The sequence below is a fragment of the Pelophylax lessonae genome (assembly GCF_965119305.1).
Source record: "Pelophylax lessonae genome assembly, chromosome: 7".
Lineage (NCBI taxonomy): Eukaryota > Metazoa > Chordata > Amphibia > Anura > Ranidae > Pelophylax > Pelophylax lessonae.
In genome coordinates this window covers 63072678-63093066 of record NC_138774.1, presented here as the reverse complement: position 1 = coordinate 63093066, position 20389 = coordinate 63072678, and the positions used below count along the sequence as shown (strand labels likewise).

Here is a 20389-nt window from a genome sequence, read left to right as displayed (position 1 = left end):
CGTACTCTGTATGCACATTTTGCATTATACTTGAGATTAAATGTATTTTTAGCAAACACCAGATGGACAGGCGTACAACATGCTGGGCCCTAATAGCATTTACCAAAGCTTTTCTCTGTGTGATCAGTTTTCTTAGACTTTTAAAACTGCAGATGTCTTTCCATACATGACCAAAGTTTTTTTTTTTTATTTTTTTTTTATTTAACCCTTAAAGTATCTGTCACAAATAAAAATGTATAAACTTTGATTGTTTCTAATGTGTACATATTCTTGACTGCGGTAGGTAAAGGTAGCTATAAATAGTTACATAGTTAGTAAGGTTGAAAAAAGACATCAGTCCATCCAGTTCAACCTATGCATCCAGTTCAACCTATGAATGCATGTGTGTGTTTGCTTTTAATCGTACATTGTATACCCCTGTATGTTGTGGTCTTTAAGGTGTCCATCTACTAGTTTTTTGAAACTATCGATGCTCCCTGCTGATACGACTGCTTGTGGAAGAGAATTCCACATCCTTACTGCTCTTACAGTGAAGAACCCCTTACGCACTTTAAGGTTAAACCGCCTTTCCTCTAGTTTTAGTGAGTGGCCACGTGTCTTATTGTACCTCCTTTCTCTGAATAGTTTGTTCCTTATGCTCGGGTCACCAGTACAGTATTTGTACATTGATATCATATCCCCCCTCAATCGTCTTTTCTCCAGAGAGAAAAGGTTCAGTGCTTGTAGTCTTTCCTCATAGCTGATGTCCTCCATTCCCCTAATTATTTTTGTTGCCCTTCTCTGGACTTTCTCCAGTTCCAGCACATCCTTCCTGAGGACCGGTGCCCAGAACTGGACAGCATACTCCAGATGTGGCCGGACCAGAGTCTTGTAGAGTGGGAGAATAATCTCTTTATTTCTGGAGTGAATCCCCTTTTTTATACATCCCAGTATTCTGTTGGCTTTGCTTGCAGCGGCTTGGCATTGCATGCCACTGCCAAGCTTGTTGTCTACCAGTACCCCCAAGTCCTTTTCCATCCTAGACTCACCCAGAGGTTCCCCCCCTAGTGAGTAGCTTGCTTTCTGGTTTCTGGCACCCAGGTGCATTACTTTACATTTTTCAACATTAAACCTCATCTGCCATGTAGTTGCCCACCCCATTATTTTGTTCAGGTCTGCTTGCAAGGTTTCCACATCCTGCATAGAAGATATTGGCATGCCTAATTTAGTATCATCTGCAAATACTGAGATTGTACTAGATATCCCCTCCTCTAGATCATTTATGAATAAATTAAACAGGATTGGTCCCAGGACAGAACCCTGGGGGACCCCACTTTCCACACCCGCCCAATCCGAGTACTCCCCATTAATCACCACCCTCTGTACTCTCCCCTGGAGCCAGTTCTCTATCCAGGTACTCACCTTATGGTCCATACCTACCTTCCTTAGTTTGTACAGTAATCGTTTGTGGGGAACGGTGTCAAAGGCCTTTGCAAAGTCCAGATACACCACATCCACAGGCTTACCTTTATCTAGGTGGCTGCTCACTTCATCGTAGAAGGTTAATAGATTGGTTTGGCAAGAACGATTTTTCATGAATCCATGCTGATTACTACTTATAATACCAGTTTCATTACTAAAGTCTTGTATGTGGTCCCTTAACATCCCCTCCAAAATTTTGCAGACTACTGATGTTAGGCTGACCGGCCTATAGTTACCCGGGATATATCTCGGCCCCTTCTTAAATATTGGTACCACGTTGGCTTTTTTCCAATCAGCTGGCACCATACCCGTCTGTAAACTATCCTTAAAGATCAAGAATAATGGTCTGGCAATCACCTGGCTGAGCTCGTTAAGAACCCTCGGGTGCAAGCCATCCGGTCCCGGGGATTTATTTATGTTGTTTCTCTAGTTTAGCTCTAAGTCTATCTTCTGTTAACCATGGCGGCACTTTCTGAGGTGTATTATTGGCCTTACAAGCTGGGTTTGTGTAGCCCCCCGATTCTTTTGTGAAGACTGAAGAGAAGAAATTATTTAACACTTCCGCCTTTTCTCTGTCCTCAGTGGCCATATTTCCCTTATCATCTTTTACGGGGCCAATGTGTTCTGGCCTCGCTTTCTTACTGTTTATATACTTAAAGAACTTCTTAGGGTTCTTTTTACTCTCCTCCGCTATATGTCTCTCGTGTTCTATTTTAGCCGCCCTGATTTCATCTTTACATTTCTTATTACACTCTTTGTAATGCTTAAATGCTGCCAATGACCCCTCAGTCTTGTATTTTTTGAAGGCCTTTTCTTTAGCACTAATATACATTTTTATGTTGGAGTTTAGCCATCCAGGGTTTATTTTTGCTCTTTTAAATTTATTTCCCTTTGGAATGCACTGGCCAATCCCCCTGTTTAGTATGCTCTTGAAGCACTCCCATTTTTCCTCCGTGTTCTTTGTTTCCAGGGTTCTATCCCAATTGATATTTTCTAGCAGCGAGCGCAGCTTTGGGAAATTGGCTCTTTTGAAATTCAGTGTCCTTATATTACCCCTCAGCTTCCTATTACTGTAATTAATACTGAAACTTATTGACCTATGGTCACTGTTTCCTAAGTTGTCCCGTATTTCTATATCCGTGATCAGATCAGGATAAATGACCCAATCCCCTGATTAAACCGACCAGAGTGACACTGGGGTGAAGGATCGGGCGGCTTAGGGCTAGTCTGAGGGCATAAGTTGAGCTTTTAATTACTGAAGCATCCACTATCACTTGTAGATATCTGTGCAGGTTTTTATGTATCAAGGTCGTGGCTAGCCAGTGGTGTTTGGTCACATCCAACTAGACTTGTTCTGTAATATTGAAGACATTCTTAGTTTTTCCAAGCCATGTCTTCAGAGGTGTGCACACGAGATGTGCTGGGTATGCCTGGGCACACCCTAATCACCCTGTGCAGCACAGATTCCCCCTAATGCCTGGGCCCCCATAGCAATAAAAGCTTCCCTCCTCTTCTCCCCAAAACCGGCTGCTTTGAGAGCTGTTTCAAAATGGAGAGCAGGGGAAGGGGCCAGAAAATATGTAATTTACTGGCCCCTTCCTTTGCTGAATGAACACAGTGCATGATTGGCATTGATCACTTCTGTGCTCATTCATAACTGAACCATAGGTAACTGTGTTTACTATGCTTCAATTTGTGAATGAACAGGAAGCCGCTCAGCGTAGAGCAATTCCCATTCCTTCACTGTCCAGTGCAGCTGAGGCTGCAGAGAGAGGGACTGGTGAATCTCTGACCTCAGTCCCTTTCTCTGTCTCAAAAGTAAGACTTCAGGGGTTTGTATAGACCCCTGATATTTCACCAAAGTCCCCCAATGGGACTCCTCCAAAAAATGTAAAAAATATTTTAAAAATATTGTAAAAAATTATATAAAAAAACAATAAGACAAATAAAAAGCTACTGACACCAATTTCTTCCCTACTGACACCGTCCATGTTTTAATACATTTTAAAATGTTTGATTAATAAGAATGTGTGTATGTATGTATATGTGTGTGATATATATATATATATATATATATATATATATATATATATATATATATATATATATATATATATATATAAATAAAACACTATATTGTCAAAAGTATTGGGACACCTGCCTTTACACGCACATGAAATTTAATGGCATCCCAGTCTTAGTCTGTAGGATTCAATATTGAGTTGGCCCAACCTTTTTGGCTATACCAGCTTCAACTCTTCTGGGAAGGCTGTCCACAAGGTTTAAGAGTGTGTCTATGGGAATGTTTGACCATTCTTCCAGAAGTGCATTTGTGAGGTCAGGCAGTGATTTTGGACGAGAAGGACTGGCTCACAGTCTGCGCTCTAATGCATCCCAAAGTTGAAGTCGTACAGTCTCCACCCCAAACTCGCTCATCCGTGTCTTTATGGACCTTGCTTTGTGCTCTGGTCCAAGTAATTTGGTGGAGAGAGATTATGGTGGGGGGTTGTTTTTCAGGGGTTTGGGCTTGACCCCTTAGTTAAAGTGAAGGGAACTCTTAAGGTGTCAGCATACCAAGACATTTTGGACAATTTCATGCTCCCAACTTTGTGGAAACAGTTTGGGGACGGCCCCTTCCTGTTCTAACATGACTGCGCACCAGTCATGCAGTGATGGGAAGATACCCCAACATTTGTATCCACACATGTAGCATAGTCACCCTAATCCAGTCACCATGAAATATGTCAGTGCAGATGTTGATTCTCCAAGAATAGGATGGGTGGTGTGAATATTGTAGAAACTCCCCGGATTATGTAACTAGAGCATTGTATTTTTACAGCTTCAAACCTCCTATCCTATTCTTTGACAATAATATCTGCACTGACCTATTTCATGGTGATTGGAATATACTATGCTACCTGTGTGATATAAATTCTGGATATCTTCCTATCACTTATTAGAACCGAAGAGATGGCTTGGAGAAGCTATAAAACATCTTCAACCTTACTGGACAAGTCCAACTGAATGTGACCAACTACCACTAGATATTACGTAAAAGATTTCCTGCAGCATGTTTTTTTTATTTCTTTCTTATATTTTCATTGATTTCCTTCAATAGACAATAAAATCAGATACAAAAGTAGTAACCAACATTCAATAGTTTCTTTTAAGCCCCCCTCCACCCAACACCCCCCCATCTTCTCCCGCCCTCCCCATATCCCACTTGAAATTATATTACTCAACCAAACATTTTAAATATTTGCTATCTCGGGTGCCAGACCAGGAGTTTCTAATCATGCTTTCCATATTTTTTCAAGTCTTTTTGTACCTCCTCTTCTTATATAAGCCAGTTTTTCTCTAATTATTATATTATTAAAGCGGAGTTCCACCCATTTTTAATAGGTTGGAATACATAGATCTTTGTAATCCCCTTTAAAATGGCTTTTACCAATGGAAACTTTTTTTTTTTTTTTTTTTGCTAGTAAATACCTTAATTTTGGCTTTATTCCTCCTCTCCTCACTTCCTGGTCCGATCGGCGATGACGTCATTCGGCGATCCGCAGTGTCTGCTGGGATGTATTCTACTTGCAGTAGCTGTATCTGTACTGAGCCGTGCCTGCCCCGCCTCCGCCCCGCCTCCTCTCATTGAATTGCATTGTATGAATGTATTAAGGCCGTTCTCTGCCCAGCCTCCGCCCCGCCTCCTCTCATTGAATTGCATTGTATGAATGTATTAAGGCTGTTCTCTGCCCAGCCTCCGCCCCGCCTCCTCTCAATACAACTCAATGAGAGGAGGCGGGGCGGAGGCTGGGCAGAGAACAGCCTTAATACATTCATACAATGCAATTCAATGAGAGGAGGCGGGGCGGAGGCGGGGCAGGCACGGCTCAGTACAGATACAGCTACTGCAAGTAGAATACATCCCAGCAGACACTGCGGATCGCCGAATGACGTCATCGCCGATCGGACCAGGAAGTGAGGAGAGGAGGAATAAAGCCAAAATTAAGGTATTTACTAGCAAAAAAAAAAAAAAAAAACTTTCCATTGGTAAAAGCCATTTTAAAGGGGATTACAAAGATCTAAAGTTCCAAAAATGGGTGGAACTCCACTTTAAAGAGGAAGTAAAGTCACTTAAAAAAAACGAGAAAAAAAAAGCCCTGTAAAGAGAAAGGCATAATGAGCTACTATGCATTGCATACTAGCTCATTATGAAGTACTTACCTTAAAACGAAGCCCCCTCCTGCTTCCGGGTTCGCGTCCTCCGGCCATCTGATTGGCCGGAGGCGCGATTACATCACTCCCGCGCGTGCGCGCGGGAGCCGCCGTTCACGGCATAGGACTTTGAAGGAACGGCACGGGTGGCCGTTCCTTCAGAGCGCATGCGCCGATGACGTCATCGGCAGTATTCACTCTAAATATCTCCTAAACAGTGCATGTTTAGGAGATATTTATAGCACCTATAGGTAAGCCTTAATATAGGCTTACCTATAGGTAAAAGTTTGTGAAGTGGGTTTACAACCTCTTTAACCTTTCGCAGCCAATCTGTAATATATGGTGGTTCCCATTTTGTCCATTTCCCTGTAATGGCTTTTCTAGCTTGATATAAACATCTTAAAACTGCTGTTCGCTTGGCCCCATAACCCACTCTCTGCTCCATGTACCCCAATACACATAGTACTGGATCTAATCGTAAATTTATTTCAAATACTGAGTTTATTCTATCCAGCACCTCCTTCCAGTATCTGTGTAGCTTGGGGCACCTTCATAGCATGTGAATCCGATCCCCAACTGCCGCTTTACATCTAGGGCAAGATGCATCCGATCGCCCCCCTAAACGAAAACCATATTTTTTGGCGTATAATATGTACTATGAAGTATATAGAACTGTGTGAGCTTTAGGGCTGCTGAGAGGGATAGTGTACCTATTGGGGTTACTATGCCATCCCATTGTAGATCTGTTAATTTCCCCACGTCCTCCTCCCATTTTACTCTGCTAGCCAGTTGAGAATCTTTATCCAGTACCTTCACCTGTATATTTTTATATAGTTTTGAAATCAACCCCTTTTAAAGATGTAGCCTCTATCAAATTTTTCAACAAAGGGATTTCACTTCATTCTAATCCTTTCCTTTAATTTGTGTGGCCAGCGCATGCCTCAATTGTAGATACATGTAAAAATCTCTATTCAAGAGCCAAAATTCCTCTTTCAGCTCCTGAAATGTCCTCAGTATCCCTGCTTTTATATATTTGCGATAATCTTACACACCCTTTTGTTCCCAGTTCCTAAAATTCTCCAGTCCCATAAGCTCAGTTAAGTTTTTGTTATCCAAAATAGGTGTATATTCTGTAAGTCCTGAGTACTGAAATATTGATTTTTGTCATATTCCATACCTTCCACAACAGTTTTGTCAATCAACACTGTGTGGGGTATAGGCCAACAAGGCTCATGAGCTATAGCGGGTGGTATTGTTGCCCACTTCGCAGCCCCCTATTTGTTTTAGCTGGGCTGCCAAGAAATCGCTCCATGGATGGGGAATGGCCAAACCCCCCGTCTCTCGGCAACTGTAGTAATCCTCCAAATCCTTCCTCCAAATCGATTTCCTAAAAAGACCCACCAATTTCATTACCACACTACAGGAATCCATATTGGAGAGTTTTGCAAGATGTATAACAATTGAGGCAGACATATGATTTTCATCAGGCTGCAACGACCCACTACTGATAGGGGAAGGCGGCACCATGTCCCACGCTTTATTCTAAATGATTTTATTAAGGGCTCTAAATTTTTCAATACATATTGCTTAGGGTTAACTGTTCTAATTATTCCCAAGTATTTAAAACTCTTTACTACTTGCAGGTGTCTAGCGCTCTCCGGTAGCTCTCGCTTCAACCCATCCACTGAAAAAAAAAAAAAAAGGGGGCTTTTCTGGGGACAACCCAAAATTTAAGGGTGGCTCTCCCTACAGACAGCAATAAAAACTGACAGGGGTGTGATGGTGTTCACCATCACTGGAATTTAAGGACAGATGGGTGATGGGTTGAATTGCTTCATATTTGTCAGCAAGGTCAATTGTTCCCTTTGCCATGAGGTCTCTGAGCAGGAAGTGCATTCCTAATATGGTCATCCCAGGAAGTTCTGAGGAGACGGACTGTCTAAGGTGGCTCTCCATTCATCTATTGTCAGGTGTGCTAATGATCTCACCTGTCGTCTGCTAAGGGATGTATTGACACTCAGAGTAATGTGTATTGAGGGCTCGTTAGGGAACCATTGTTCTGTGTCTGACTATTTTGTACATTGATTGCCCCCTGGGGCTTCTGTCTCCTTGCATTGGTCGAAGCTATCTGACCAATCCCTGTTGACTCATTATCAAGTCCTCATTTGCATGGCAGTCCTCCTGGTCAAGCTATCTGACCAATCACTACTGACTCATTTTCGAGCCCTCATTTGCATGTCTGGAGAGGACCTGAATGGGAACTGCAGGTACTTTACAATTGACCAATGGGGGGGCGGTTGTTGGGGGCAGGATGTTCCAAATTCTGTATAAAAGTGTGCTGTGTTCTTCCAATAAATTGTCTTCCTGTTTGAACTTACATACAGCTTGCTTGGTGTTTGTTCTAATGGATTCCGGACGGCACATAGCTGTAGTTCGGATCCCGGATCCTTGGTTGACCGAACCATCAGATGTTGTGATCTGCAAGCTGACTGACTAGAAACAGAGGAGTGTCGGGAGAGCGGACAGAACGAGCAAGGGTCTCGTCAAAAGGGGTTTTAATCCCTCTCCACTCTATCCAAAACTAAAAAAAAAGTTGCCTTTAGTTATACTTTAAGTTTTCATATTTTAGACCTGCTGCATTTATTAAAATAATATCTTGCGGTCCTGCCACAAAGGTCCTTGTCCTCGTTAAGGCACCTACTGTTCTTGATGACATTTGTCATTCTGTCACATGTACCCTTGGTGGAGACTCACATTGCACAGGTATTGTCCATGTTTGTAGCAATCTGGTCCAGAGCAATGATGAGAAGCATGTAGACAGGAAGTGGAGGGGGATCAGCAGCACTGAGAGGCAAAAAAGATGAACACATTATTATGTGATAAAAAATGGCAATTGTTCGATACAAAGTGCTTTAATCAAACAAAATGTTCTCCAGTTCAGGTTTATCTCTATGGTATTTAGAACATAGCCACACAGTGTTGTTTGGACCAGATCTTAATCTGTGCTTACAGTAATGGCTGTTCTCCTTCCTCAAGGCTCTGCGTGACCTCTTGGGGGAAAAGGACTTCACCATCCAGCATCTTGAGGTGGCACTGGACTCTGCCATCCGCTCAGCTGCATCCCAGGACGCCCTACGCCTGGCTGCTCTGCGAGAGAAAGACACCCTGATCACAGCAGTACAAGGAGCACTAAAAAGCAGCAACCAGGATGTGGAGGTGAGAAGATTGAGCAGGACGTGAGCTTCTTGGTGACTCTGTAGTTAGCTCTGCAGCCTTGCAGGTCTGGGGTCAAGATTTCAATCCCCAGTAGAAACACTAACCACATGGAATCTGTATGTCCTCCTAGTGTTTCTTTGGTTACTCTGGTAGGTGAACTGATTCTAACCAATTGGGTCCTGGGTTGTGTCTTGAATGTACCGGGAAAATAGATTGTAAGCTCCTATGGGTCAGAGACAGCTGTGAATCATTCGCTGTACTCTAGAAAGTGATTTTGTTTGATAGTAGTAGCTAATTCATTTCTCCCTTTCAAGCACTGGCAACAAGAAATAGGCTATGGGAACTATACATATCATCACCTAAAGTGAACCTGTACAAAGAAAAATAGGAAAGCGCTCCTACTGACTTTTGAAAATGCTAGCTGTTTGGCCATGGGCGTCCGCAGAACTTTTTTCAGGGGGGGGGGGGGGGCATCATTTTAAGGTCACCCATGCTATGCCACTTTTCAGCAATGTCATGAAGGGAAGGGGCTTAATCACTATACTTATTTTGAGTATTTATTTTTAAAAAGCAAACAGCAGCATTTATTTTTAAAGCATTTGTTAACCTAAAAACAAAAAATGGATCCTGTTCCCTAAGGGCTCTTTCACACGGGCGGTCCGATCAGATCCGCCTGTCAGTTTTTTAGGCGGATCTGATCGGATCCTCCATGCAGCTCTATGGGGCAGCGGGTGTCAGCGGAGGTCACCTCCGCTGACACCCGCTGCCATCCGCATCCGATCCTGTGCTGAAATCTGGACGGATGGAAACCCTATTTTTCCATCCGTTCAGTAATCGGAGCGGAGCGGATCTGATGAGAGCGGACAAGCGGTCCGCTCTCCTCCGATCCCCCATAGAGGGCAGCGGGTGCTGAGACACCTCCCTCTCCGCTCTGCAAGCGGAGACGGAGCTGTCAACCGCCCGGCTCAGCGGGGATCGCGGATCGATCCCCGCTGAGCAACACGGATCCGCCTGCGGAGGCGGACCGTGTGAAAGAAGCCTTAAAGCGTGTTATACAGCACAGTGCTTTACTGTGTAATTTGGCCCCTTCTATCACCTAAAATACCTGGCTGATCCGAGTGCAGGAACCGCCACCAAGATAATAAATGGCCTCTTACCAAATTGCAATGACCCCCATTACAAGGATCAAAGACAGCCTGTGTGATCAAATCAGTGCCCAGATCGACATGTATCGATTCCCAGTGTTCCCTCAGCAGCTCCGACCGGAACAAGTGAACCGCAGGCTCGTCGTGCTGAGGCCAGCAAGGAGACACGGCGGCCATTTTATTGGTTGGAAACAAAGGGTCTGAGAGTATAGCTCCGAGACATGCTGTGATTTCTTCATGCAAACGTGAGTTGCCACTCTGCTTTTACTGAATAAACCTGTGAACGTACTTCACTATTGGAGTTGTCCCTCTTTTCCTTATGTTCACTTGTTCCGGTCGGAGCTGCTGAGGGAACACTGGGAATCGATACATGTCGATCTGGGCACTGATTTGATCACACAGGCTGTCTTTGATCCTTGTAATGGGGGTCATTGCAATTTGGTAAGAGGCCATTTATTATCTTGGTGGCGGTTCCTGCACTCGGGGCTTTTTCCAAGTTTGAAGTGGTGGACAGTTTCCCTTCTTTATTGGAGCACTCTCTGATGAACTTTTGTTTACTGCACTTTTGTATTTGATCCATTTGAACATTTGTATGGACTGTGGATTCAATTGTGTTAGCGCTGCACCAATCCCATTCTATATTGCTATTTAGATCTGGTATTTCTGATTCTAGATCAGGTGCTGGCTGCTTTCATATGGTCTGTTGACTTTTTATTCATGTATGTTTTTATCTTTACATTTTAGCGCAGCAATATCCCCATTTTTATAACCTGGCTGATCCTGCCTGGCTAAGTCCTCCCCTCTGTAAACTGACCACACTATACCATGGCTGCTGAGCCCTGACACTGTGATCAGTTGATGTGCCTCCGTCATCTGCAGCCCTCCTGTCCTCCCTCTGTCCTCTCTCCCTCCTCTATCCCTGCCTGTCTGCTCCTGTGTCAGTGACACATACAAAGGCACACAGTATTATTAATTACAGACCAGACAGGATGATATAAAGTGGCTTAACAACTACCTGAAAGGGGAAGTTGAGATTTCAAGGGGGGGGCATTAGCCCCCCCTTGCCCCTACCTGCGGACGCCCATGTGTTTGCCTGACATTCACTTCAAAACTACACAGTGACTCAGATCAGAAGTCATAACTTCTGATCTGCAAATTTGTTCCGTTTCTATGATATAGAAAGTATCAAAACCAGTAGATCAGCGTGTCAAGGTATGTAGAAAGCAGTAAGGGTGCCACACTTATGGCGAAGAAGTCAAGAGTGTTTAAATGAACAATCAATGAGAGAGCCAACATGTTTCAGGGGCCACACACTCCCATTTCAGCGTGACAGCCAGGTAACTAGCATTTTGAGAAGCACTGAAAACTTCCCTAATGCATCCCTACAGGTTTCCTTTTCCTTGCTTGGTGTCCATGTTGTCTCTTATCTCCATCACAGGCTCTGGCGGACTCCCTGCTGTCTCAAGGACTGGATGATCTTCGTGGCTCTCTTCCCGGTCTCTCTGCTCCCAACCCTCTACTAGCCCAGCTACAAGAGAAGGGTCATCTCCTGTCTCAGGCCCACACGGAGAGCCAGAAGCAGAGCGTCCAGCACCAGCGAGACATCCAGGATCTACTGAACGCTCTGAATGAGTGCCAGACGCTGCTCCAGGTCAGTATGGTGTGTAAGGCTTAAAATAATCCATTCTTGATCTTCTGTCAAGAATAACGATAAAACCAGCTGAGCTGCCCATACATGGCTTATTTTGTGTAAGTAATGCAATCAGGTCTGCTGGGGTCTGTTACTGTTACAAGAAACAGACCTAAGGTAAATGAGGTGTGAAACATTCCGCAAGGTATACCACAAGTCTTTTTGGAGTATATGTTGGCAAAGTATTGAAATTATGCGCTGGAGGCTTCTTGAATACATATAGCTGCTTTACTTGCATGGAGAATTGCAAAGCATGTCTTACAGCATTGGAAACGGGACCTTTTTTCAGCACATATATACAACAACACATACATAAACATGTGTGTGTATATAAGCGCAGAGAGCATCATGAAGAACAAGAAACACACCAGGCAGGTCCGAGATACTGTTGTGGAGAAGTTTAAAGCCGGATTTGGATACAAAAAGATTTCCCAAGCTTTAAACATCCCAAGGAGCACTGTGCAAGCGATTAATAATGAAATGGAAGGAGTATCAGACCACTGCAAATCTACGAAGACCTGGCCGTCCCTCTAAACTTTCAGCTCATACAAGGAGAAGACTGATCAGAGATGCAGCCAAGAGGCCCATGATCACTCTGGATGAACTGCAGAGATCTACAGCTGAGGTGGGAGACTCTGTCCATAGGACAACAATCAGTCGTATACTGCACAAATCTGGCCTTTATGGAAGAGTGGCAAGAAGAAAGCCATTTCTTAAAGATATCCATAAAAAGTGTCGTTTAAAGTTTGCCACAATCCACCTGGGAGACACACCAAACATGTGGAAGAAGGTGCTCTGGTCAGATGAAACCAAAATCAAACTTTTTGGCAACAATGCAAAACGTTATGTTTGCGTAAAAGCAACACAGCTCATCACCCTGAACACACCATCCCCACTGTCAAACATGGTGGTGGCAGCATCATGGTTTGGGCCTGCTTTTCTTCAGCAGGGACAGGGAAGATGGTTAAAATTAATGGGAAGATGGATGGAGCCAAATACAGGACCATTCTGGAAGAAAACCTGATGGAGTCTGCAAAAGACCTGAGACTGGGACGGAGATTTGTCTTCCAACAAGACAATGATCCAAAACATAAAGCAAAATCTACAAGGGAATGGTTCACAAATAAACATATCCAGGTGTTAGAATGGCCAAGTCAAAGTCCAGACCTGAATCCAATCGAGAATCTGTGGAAAGAACTGAAAACTGCTGTTCACGAACGCTCTCCATCAAACCTCACTGAGCTCAAGCTGTTTTACAAGGAGGAATGGGCAAAAATTTCAGTCTCTCGATGTGCAAAACTGATAGAGACATGCCCCAAGCGACTTACAGCTGTAATTGCAGCAAAAGGTGGCACTACAAAGTATTAACTTAAGGGGGCTGAATAATTTTGCACGCCCAATTTTTCAGTTTTTATTTGTTAAAAAAGTTTGAAATATCCAATAAATTTCGTTCCACTTCATGATTGTGTCCCACTTGTTGATTCTTCACAAAAAATTACAGTTTTATATCTTTATGTTTGAAGCCTGAAATGTGGCAAAAGGTCGCAAAGTTCAAGGGGGCCGAATACTTTCGCAAGGCACTGTGTGTGTGTGTGTATATAGATGTATGTATGTATGTGTGTGTGTATATATATATATATATATATATATATATATATATATATATATATAATATAGCGTTCCTTCAGTGTTACCTAGAACTGTTTCCTCTTCTCCACTTCCTCTTTTTGTAGGGGTACCTCCAAGGTTCTGTCCTTGGACCCTTTCTCTACTCTATCTACACCTCCTCCCTTGCTCAGTTAATAAACTCCCATGGCTTCCAGTACCATCTCTATGCTGACGACACACATATCTTTCTCTCTATTCCTCACCTCACTCCTTCAATCTCCTCTCACATTACTAATTTACCAACTGACAAATCAGCAGCATGGATGTCACACTATTTCCTCAAACTTAATCTTTCTAAAACTGAGTTCATAGTTTTTCCTCCAGCCCGTGCCCCCTGACTTCTCCATCAAGGTCAATAATACAACCATCAGTCCCTCCCCTCATGCTAGGGTACTAGGTGTAATCCTGGACTCTGACCTGTCCTTTCAGCCCCAAATCCAATCGCTGTCCAAATCTTGCAGACTTCCTCTGAAACATCTCTAAAACACGCCCCTTTCTAACCATTGACACCACTAAGCAACTTATTCACTCCCTTGTTATCTCTCGCCTTGACTATTGTAACTCCCTCCTCATTGGGCTACTTCTTCACAAGCTATCTTCTCTTCAGTCTATCATGAATGCTGCTGCCAGACTCATCCACCTTACCAACCGTTCAGTGTTCGCCACTCCTCTCTGTCCATCACTCCACTGGCTTCCCATTGCCCAACTAACAAAATTCGAAACCCTAAAAATAGCATACAAAGCAATTTACAATTCAGCCCTGAGCTCCATCACCAATCATCTCTCAAAATATCACCCAAACCGACCTCTCTGCTCTGCCCAAAACATCCTGCTCTCTAGCTCCCTTGTCTCCTCCTCCCATGCTCGTCTCCGGGACTTCTTCAGAGCCTCTCCTATTCTCTGGAACTCACTACCCTAATCTGTCCACTTTTAGGCGATCCCTAAAAACTCCTCTCTTCAAGGAGGCCTATCCTGCCTCCACCTAACAACCGAATCCTTTTCTTCCCTCATCAGTTCATCCTTCACAGTTACTAAATTTTGTTTCACCAGCCCCTCCATCCTAGATTGTAAGCTCGCAGGAGCAGGGCCCTTCTAACCCTTTTGTATTGAATTGTATTGTTGGTGTTTTTTCTCCCTGGATATTGTAAAGTGCTGCGCAAACTATTGGCACTGTATAAATCCTGTATAATAATAATAATAATAATAATAATATAAAAAAAATAGGAGCCCCTTAGTATTCCAAAGATAGAAATACACATAAAATTAGTGGCGGACATAGTTTCTGTTACACTCCTCTATAGCAAGGTACCCCAAGTTCCACATTTAATTAAAATTGCGTGCATTACTTGTTTAAAGCACATTTTCATCCCTTCCCATTTTTTTTTTTTTTTTTTTTATTTTGTTCAAACCCCTGCTTATCTGAATGATACAGAGCTATCTGGTTGAAAAAAGACACAGGTCCATCCAGTTCAACCAACATAAACAAACGCACACAAACAGAAAACCTCCATATACACAATCCTATACCCGCAGTTGATCCAGAGGAATGCAAGAAAACCCCAATAAAGCATGATCCAGTTTGCTCCAGCAGGGGAGCATAATTCCTTTCTAACCCTCCGAGAGTCAATCACATATTCCCTGGATCAACGTTACCTATAAATATTAGTACCCACTTATATTATGTACATTTAAGAAAAAATCCAGAACTTTCTTAAAACAATCTACTGAGCTGGACAGAACCAGCTCTTAAGGAACTCTATTCCACATTTTGCATATTTTAGATACTAGTCCACCCAGCAGATCCAGCGTTGTCCAGTTAAGATCCTCTTCTCTTCTGGCGGCACTCAGTTCCGCTCTGCTATGTTTTTGGTATGATGTCATCAAGAGGGTGTTGGCTGTTCCGGGTTCAGCTAGCATGCCTCCTGAAGATGTGCTGCTAGTTTTCAGTTGACTCAGGTTACCAAGAGCTGGGACTGTTCCACCTGGCTCAGTTGACTCCTAAATCATGCAGAGCCTTGCAGCCCAGCCCCCCTTCCCCGCTTGGATTTAGTTCAGTTTAGCAGGAATTGGCCAAAATTGAAACTATCTACGGGCAGCCTGAATCTTAAGAATTGAATGGACAATGAAAATAATCCTTCGGCAAGTAAAAGGGCTCTCGTTTACTCTTTAGCTGGTAGGCAACCTTGGCACTCCAGCTTCTGTGGAACTACAAGTCCCATGAGTCATTGCAAGACTCTGACAGCCACAGGCATGACTCCCAGAGGCAGAGGCATGATGGGATTTGTAGTTTCACCACAGGTAGAATGCTGAGGTTGCCCACCCCTGCTTTATAGGGTCAGTTCACAAAGCTAACAGACCTGAATAAAGATCTTTATTTTCAAGATGACCGTTATTTTCAGATGAATGAGATCTATAAATGACAGTCGCATGGCTATAAAAAGATCCTTATCCTCAGTCACATGGCTAAAAAAAAGATCCTTATCCTCAGTCACATGGCTATAAAAAGATCCTTATCCTGGTGTTTGTTTTGTGAATGGAGCCTCACGAATTCCAATAGTGGATTTAGCTGGTTTCTTTAAGTCGCATCATTTTAAATATTGACTCACAAGCTGCCTGGATTCTAGTTAGAAACCTCTGCCTCTGTCCTAGCAACAGGTTGACTTTAATCCGTAGAAATGTTGATGAGAGTGGTGCGTGCGTGTCGCTGGGCGTTCGTACCGCCGGAAGCGCAGGGCAGCTGCGAGTCTGTGAAGGCTTTTCACAGGCGGCTGCCTTCTGAGAGAATTTTGCATGGTTCAGTAGCCGTATTGTGCCCGTTGCAGTGGTGATGAACGAAGGCCCGCTCTGTTGTCACTCTGCCAGAACGACATCCCACAATTATATAACCCATCATTCTGCCTTTTACAGACTTTTCTATGAGGTTAATTTTACAAAACTGATTCAAGAGGCTCAATTCACAAAGCTAACGCACCAGAAGAAGGAAACGTAATTAAAGGAAAAAAAAAAAAAAAAGTGACACTTGTTTCCAGCTGAACGCAATGAGATTTGAAAATGACAGTTACATGACTAAATTAAAGAGCTGTATCCTTGTGTTTAAAGTTTTGTGAATTGAGTGCAAATGGTCTATTTTCTTGGTCTCCCAGACTTGGCAAGTAATGCAAAGAGAAGAGGGTGGGGGGTAAAAAAATACAGCTGGGGGAAGTAAAGCTCCACTTAAAGCTGCTGTCTAATCTGCTTTTCTTAATCTTTTTTTTACTTCCCTTGTTCCTCCATCCCCCGCTCAATAACATGCTAATTAACTTATGAAATTAAAGCTTTCCTTTTTCATTACATAATTTTAGATTTGGTGACATCATCACTAGGTCTCTGTGCTCCTCTATGAAATGGCTGGTGGGAAGGGCCGGCAGCATGCATCCTGACGATATCATAGCACCCTGTTTTAGTACTCCTAAAGGAGCCCTTGATGATCTTGGGAGGAGTGAAAAATATCCAAATTCCTCAATGGTTGGGTGCCAGTTTGGAGTAGTGGACGTTCCTAGGCAGACCTCATTTGCATACCACGCACACTAGGTGACGCCCACTTGTGATGCTGAGCCTCAATGATGAAAGAACTGAAATCCAGTGAGTGAAAGGGATGTAAAGGGACAAGTCAGGCTGGGAAGGAAAGGGCTAGATGATGCTGAATGCTCTCCAACCAGGAAATGAGGCGGGCTCCATCTGCAGCTTCTCATTCATACTGTGAAAAGCTCATAGTGTGCGGTGAAATCAGAGTAAACCATTTCAGTCCATAAGAGGAGGCGGTAAACCTGTGCAAGAAGGAATGTAAGGCCGTAGCACAAGGGGTGTGTACTGTCAGAATATTTATACTGCTCTGATATAACAGCGTCTGCATTTATGTAAATAAGCCAAGATCTGTAAGGTAGGAGAATCTCAACTTATTTCCACAAATCAATATGTAACAAATTCTTTTTAATCGATTAATTTCTTTTTAATAGCATATACCAATCTTAGTGAATACAGTCTACAGTAGGGAATATATAAGTATATTTATTCACCAGACATGTATTCACAATAAATGATTAGACTTGAGGTAACATAAAGAGATAGGCAAAGTCCAAACAGGGTAGACCGCTCCAGGTGAGGCTAGGATCAGGTGCCGGTCGGATCCGCAATCCAGGATAGCTTCAGACAAAAAAGAATGACCGCACTTCTGATGAATTTTCAAGGAAAGGAGTATCTTTATTCCACATCAATCAAATGGCAGGTACAGGTACACACTGTGATTGCAGGACAATCGATGGACGCGTTTCACGACTGGATATGTCGCTTATTCATCACCAAATTCATTCTGGATGTGTACCGGCCATATATACTCCCCATACATGCAGCTGGCAACAATTAGAGTCATCAAACTAGTTGTTCCTCCCATCGGTCAGCTGTTGGGAATCCATGGCCGGATTGCACAGGCAGAATGACCCCAGCAAATACAAACTTGAACACACTTGTGCAAAAAACATTTTACATTTTCATACGTATATAAGTAAAATAAGTATTCTAGTGATAGAGTGTTGAAGTGAAAAACAATCAAGAATGAAAAACAATCCAAAATGGACAACATATTCAATATTAGTGATGCATTTTATCATATATCATGTCTGATATATGTATATCTAATATAGATAAAAATAATATGTGTGGAAAGCTTTGTAAAAGTGACTTTGAAATGAAAATAGTGATTATTATCATAAAAAGATAAAAAGTAAAAGTGTATATTGTTGAAATAATTTTTTGTTATATGTAAAGTGTCACAAAAAAAAATCTTGATTTCTAAAAAATCAATTTGACCGATATTTAAAAAAATATGTGTAAATGAATGAATAAAATGTATTTCAGAAAGGGAGTGACGTGAAAGCAACTCCTATCTGTATTTTCTGCCCAACAATCATATGTGAAACAATATAATGATGTGGAAAATGAAAAAAAGAGGAAAAATTTATTCCTGCATAAATTGCCGTGTGTATGTCTCAAAAGTACATTTTCCATGAAGCACATATGGGTGAAAAACACTAATAAAAATATCGATAAAAATACATGAGAAAAAAATCTCTCGTATATGTGGTCCATGCATATTTGAGAAGCAAAATAATGATCTCGGTATGTGAACAGACACGCTTAGTTCACGATATCCAATGTGATATGTGTAAAGAGATAACCTTACATAAAATACAAGCATAAAACAATAAATGCAATGTGATATGTAGCTCAATGATGAAGGTAAAAATAAAGCAAGATTACGTTTTCCCCAGGTATAGTAGAAACCATAGATGAGTATTCTATATAATCAGACCACAATTGTCTGCGAATTGCGCAGCCAATAGTCACTCCGCTGCAGTTGGAGTTAGAATAGGCTATGCAAAACGGGAGACTAATAGGCTACTATTGCGCTGAACTTGATATTACTAAAAACAAAAATCAGTTTTTAGAGAAAAATCTAATATGGTTCATACGGCTGGGATTGTAATCTCATTACCCTTAAATATGAAATATAAAACATATAAGGAAGGAAATAAACAATATTAAATAATAATCCGATAAACAGCAAGGTATATTTACCACATTTAAAATGGCTGCTAGCTTAAAATGGTCGTTACCAGAGTCCTTAAGATGGCTGCCTTCCCAAAATGGTGGCTGGTTAGGGAGGAGTTTCGTTGTGTGTCCTTCAAAGTTTCAGATAAATGATGGAGCAAAATGGAGTATGTATAGATGAGTATATGTATGGATTTGAGTAGCGTGGGTGTTGTAAGTGTAATGAGTGTTGTCGTAATGTATGTGTGTTCTATTTCATCCAGGGTTCCCTTTTTATATTGTATTGAACAAAAGGACAGTAAAATTACCATAATCTGAACCCAGAAGAAGGAACTTTATCCCCATTGGTTGGGATTTGTTATCCATTAACTGGTGAGGTCATTGGCAACACCCCTACTAATCATCCTGTATTTTGGATATTAGAATTATATGATAATTTCTTCAATTAAGAATAGTCCTAAAAACAACATAAAAAGCTGTGCATATGGTCATAGTACATACATGTCCATCTAATATCTCCATCATGTATCTTGGCAGGGATTGAACCTGGTAATGCCCTTTAATAAGGATATATTATTAATATAATATAATATAATATAATATAATATAATATAATATAATATAATATAATATATAGGAAATTACTGATTTATCCCGAGACTGCATTTAGTAGTAGTCACCAAAGGGGGCAGTATTGTATTACTCTTTAGATTCAGTATATAGAATACAATTGCACTATTTTTTCTTAAAGATAACCTATAACTTCTGGCTAGTGAAAATCCTTAAATTATCAAAATCTTGTCAAACACTTCAGACATTGTGTCTAGGATTGGAAGATCTATTGAGGTTGTAAAACTTTAACAAGACCTACACAAACGTTTCTAAAAAGAGGTAATTTAAGTGGAATTAGTACTTAGCTTCATCTAAGTAAGATTATTACTGTATAAAAATATAAAACCAAAATATGGTATATAATGCACTCCTAGAACGATGTATATGCTACACACACGTATAATTATTGCTAATATTTTCTTACACATGACATAAATCTTTCCCCTAGTTTGTAGATAAATTTTGCGCAAACCAATCAATATATGCTTATTGGGATTTTTTTTTACCAAAAATATGTAGCAGAATACATATTGGCCTAAAATGATTAAAAAATTAGATTTTTAAAAAAAAAATTTTATTGGGAATGTTATATAGCAGAAAGTAAAATATATATATATATATATATATATATATATATATATATATATATATATATATATGTATATATATATATTTTTTTTTTTTTTCAGAATTGTTGCTCTTCTTTTTGTTTATAGCAGAATATGTATTGACCTAAATTGATAAAGAAATTTTAGATTTTTTTTTTTTTATTGGATGTGTGTTTATAGCGGAAAGGAAA

General features: G+C 41.5%; 1 protein-coding gene across 3 annotated transcripts in view; it reads left to right on the top strand.

Annotated features, from left to right (window-relative positions):
* The window catches only part of LOC309560234 (uncharacterized protein), a 77408-nt gene that overhangs the window by 53034 nt on the left and 3985 nt on the right, over nt 1-20389 (top strand). For all 3 annotated transcript variants that reach the window (XM_082263810.1, XM_082263808.1, XM_082263809.1), the window contains exons 7-8: nt 8710-8889; nt 11473-11685. In XM_082263810.1, the coding sequence (XP_082119936.1) occupies nt 8710-8889; nt 11473-11685 (393 nt within the window). The remainder of the gene's footprint in view (nt 1-8709; nt 8890-11472; nt 11686-20389) is intronic.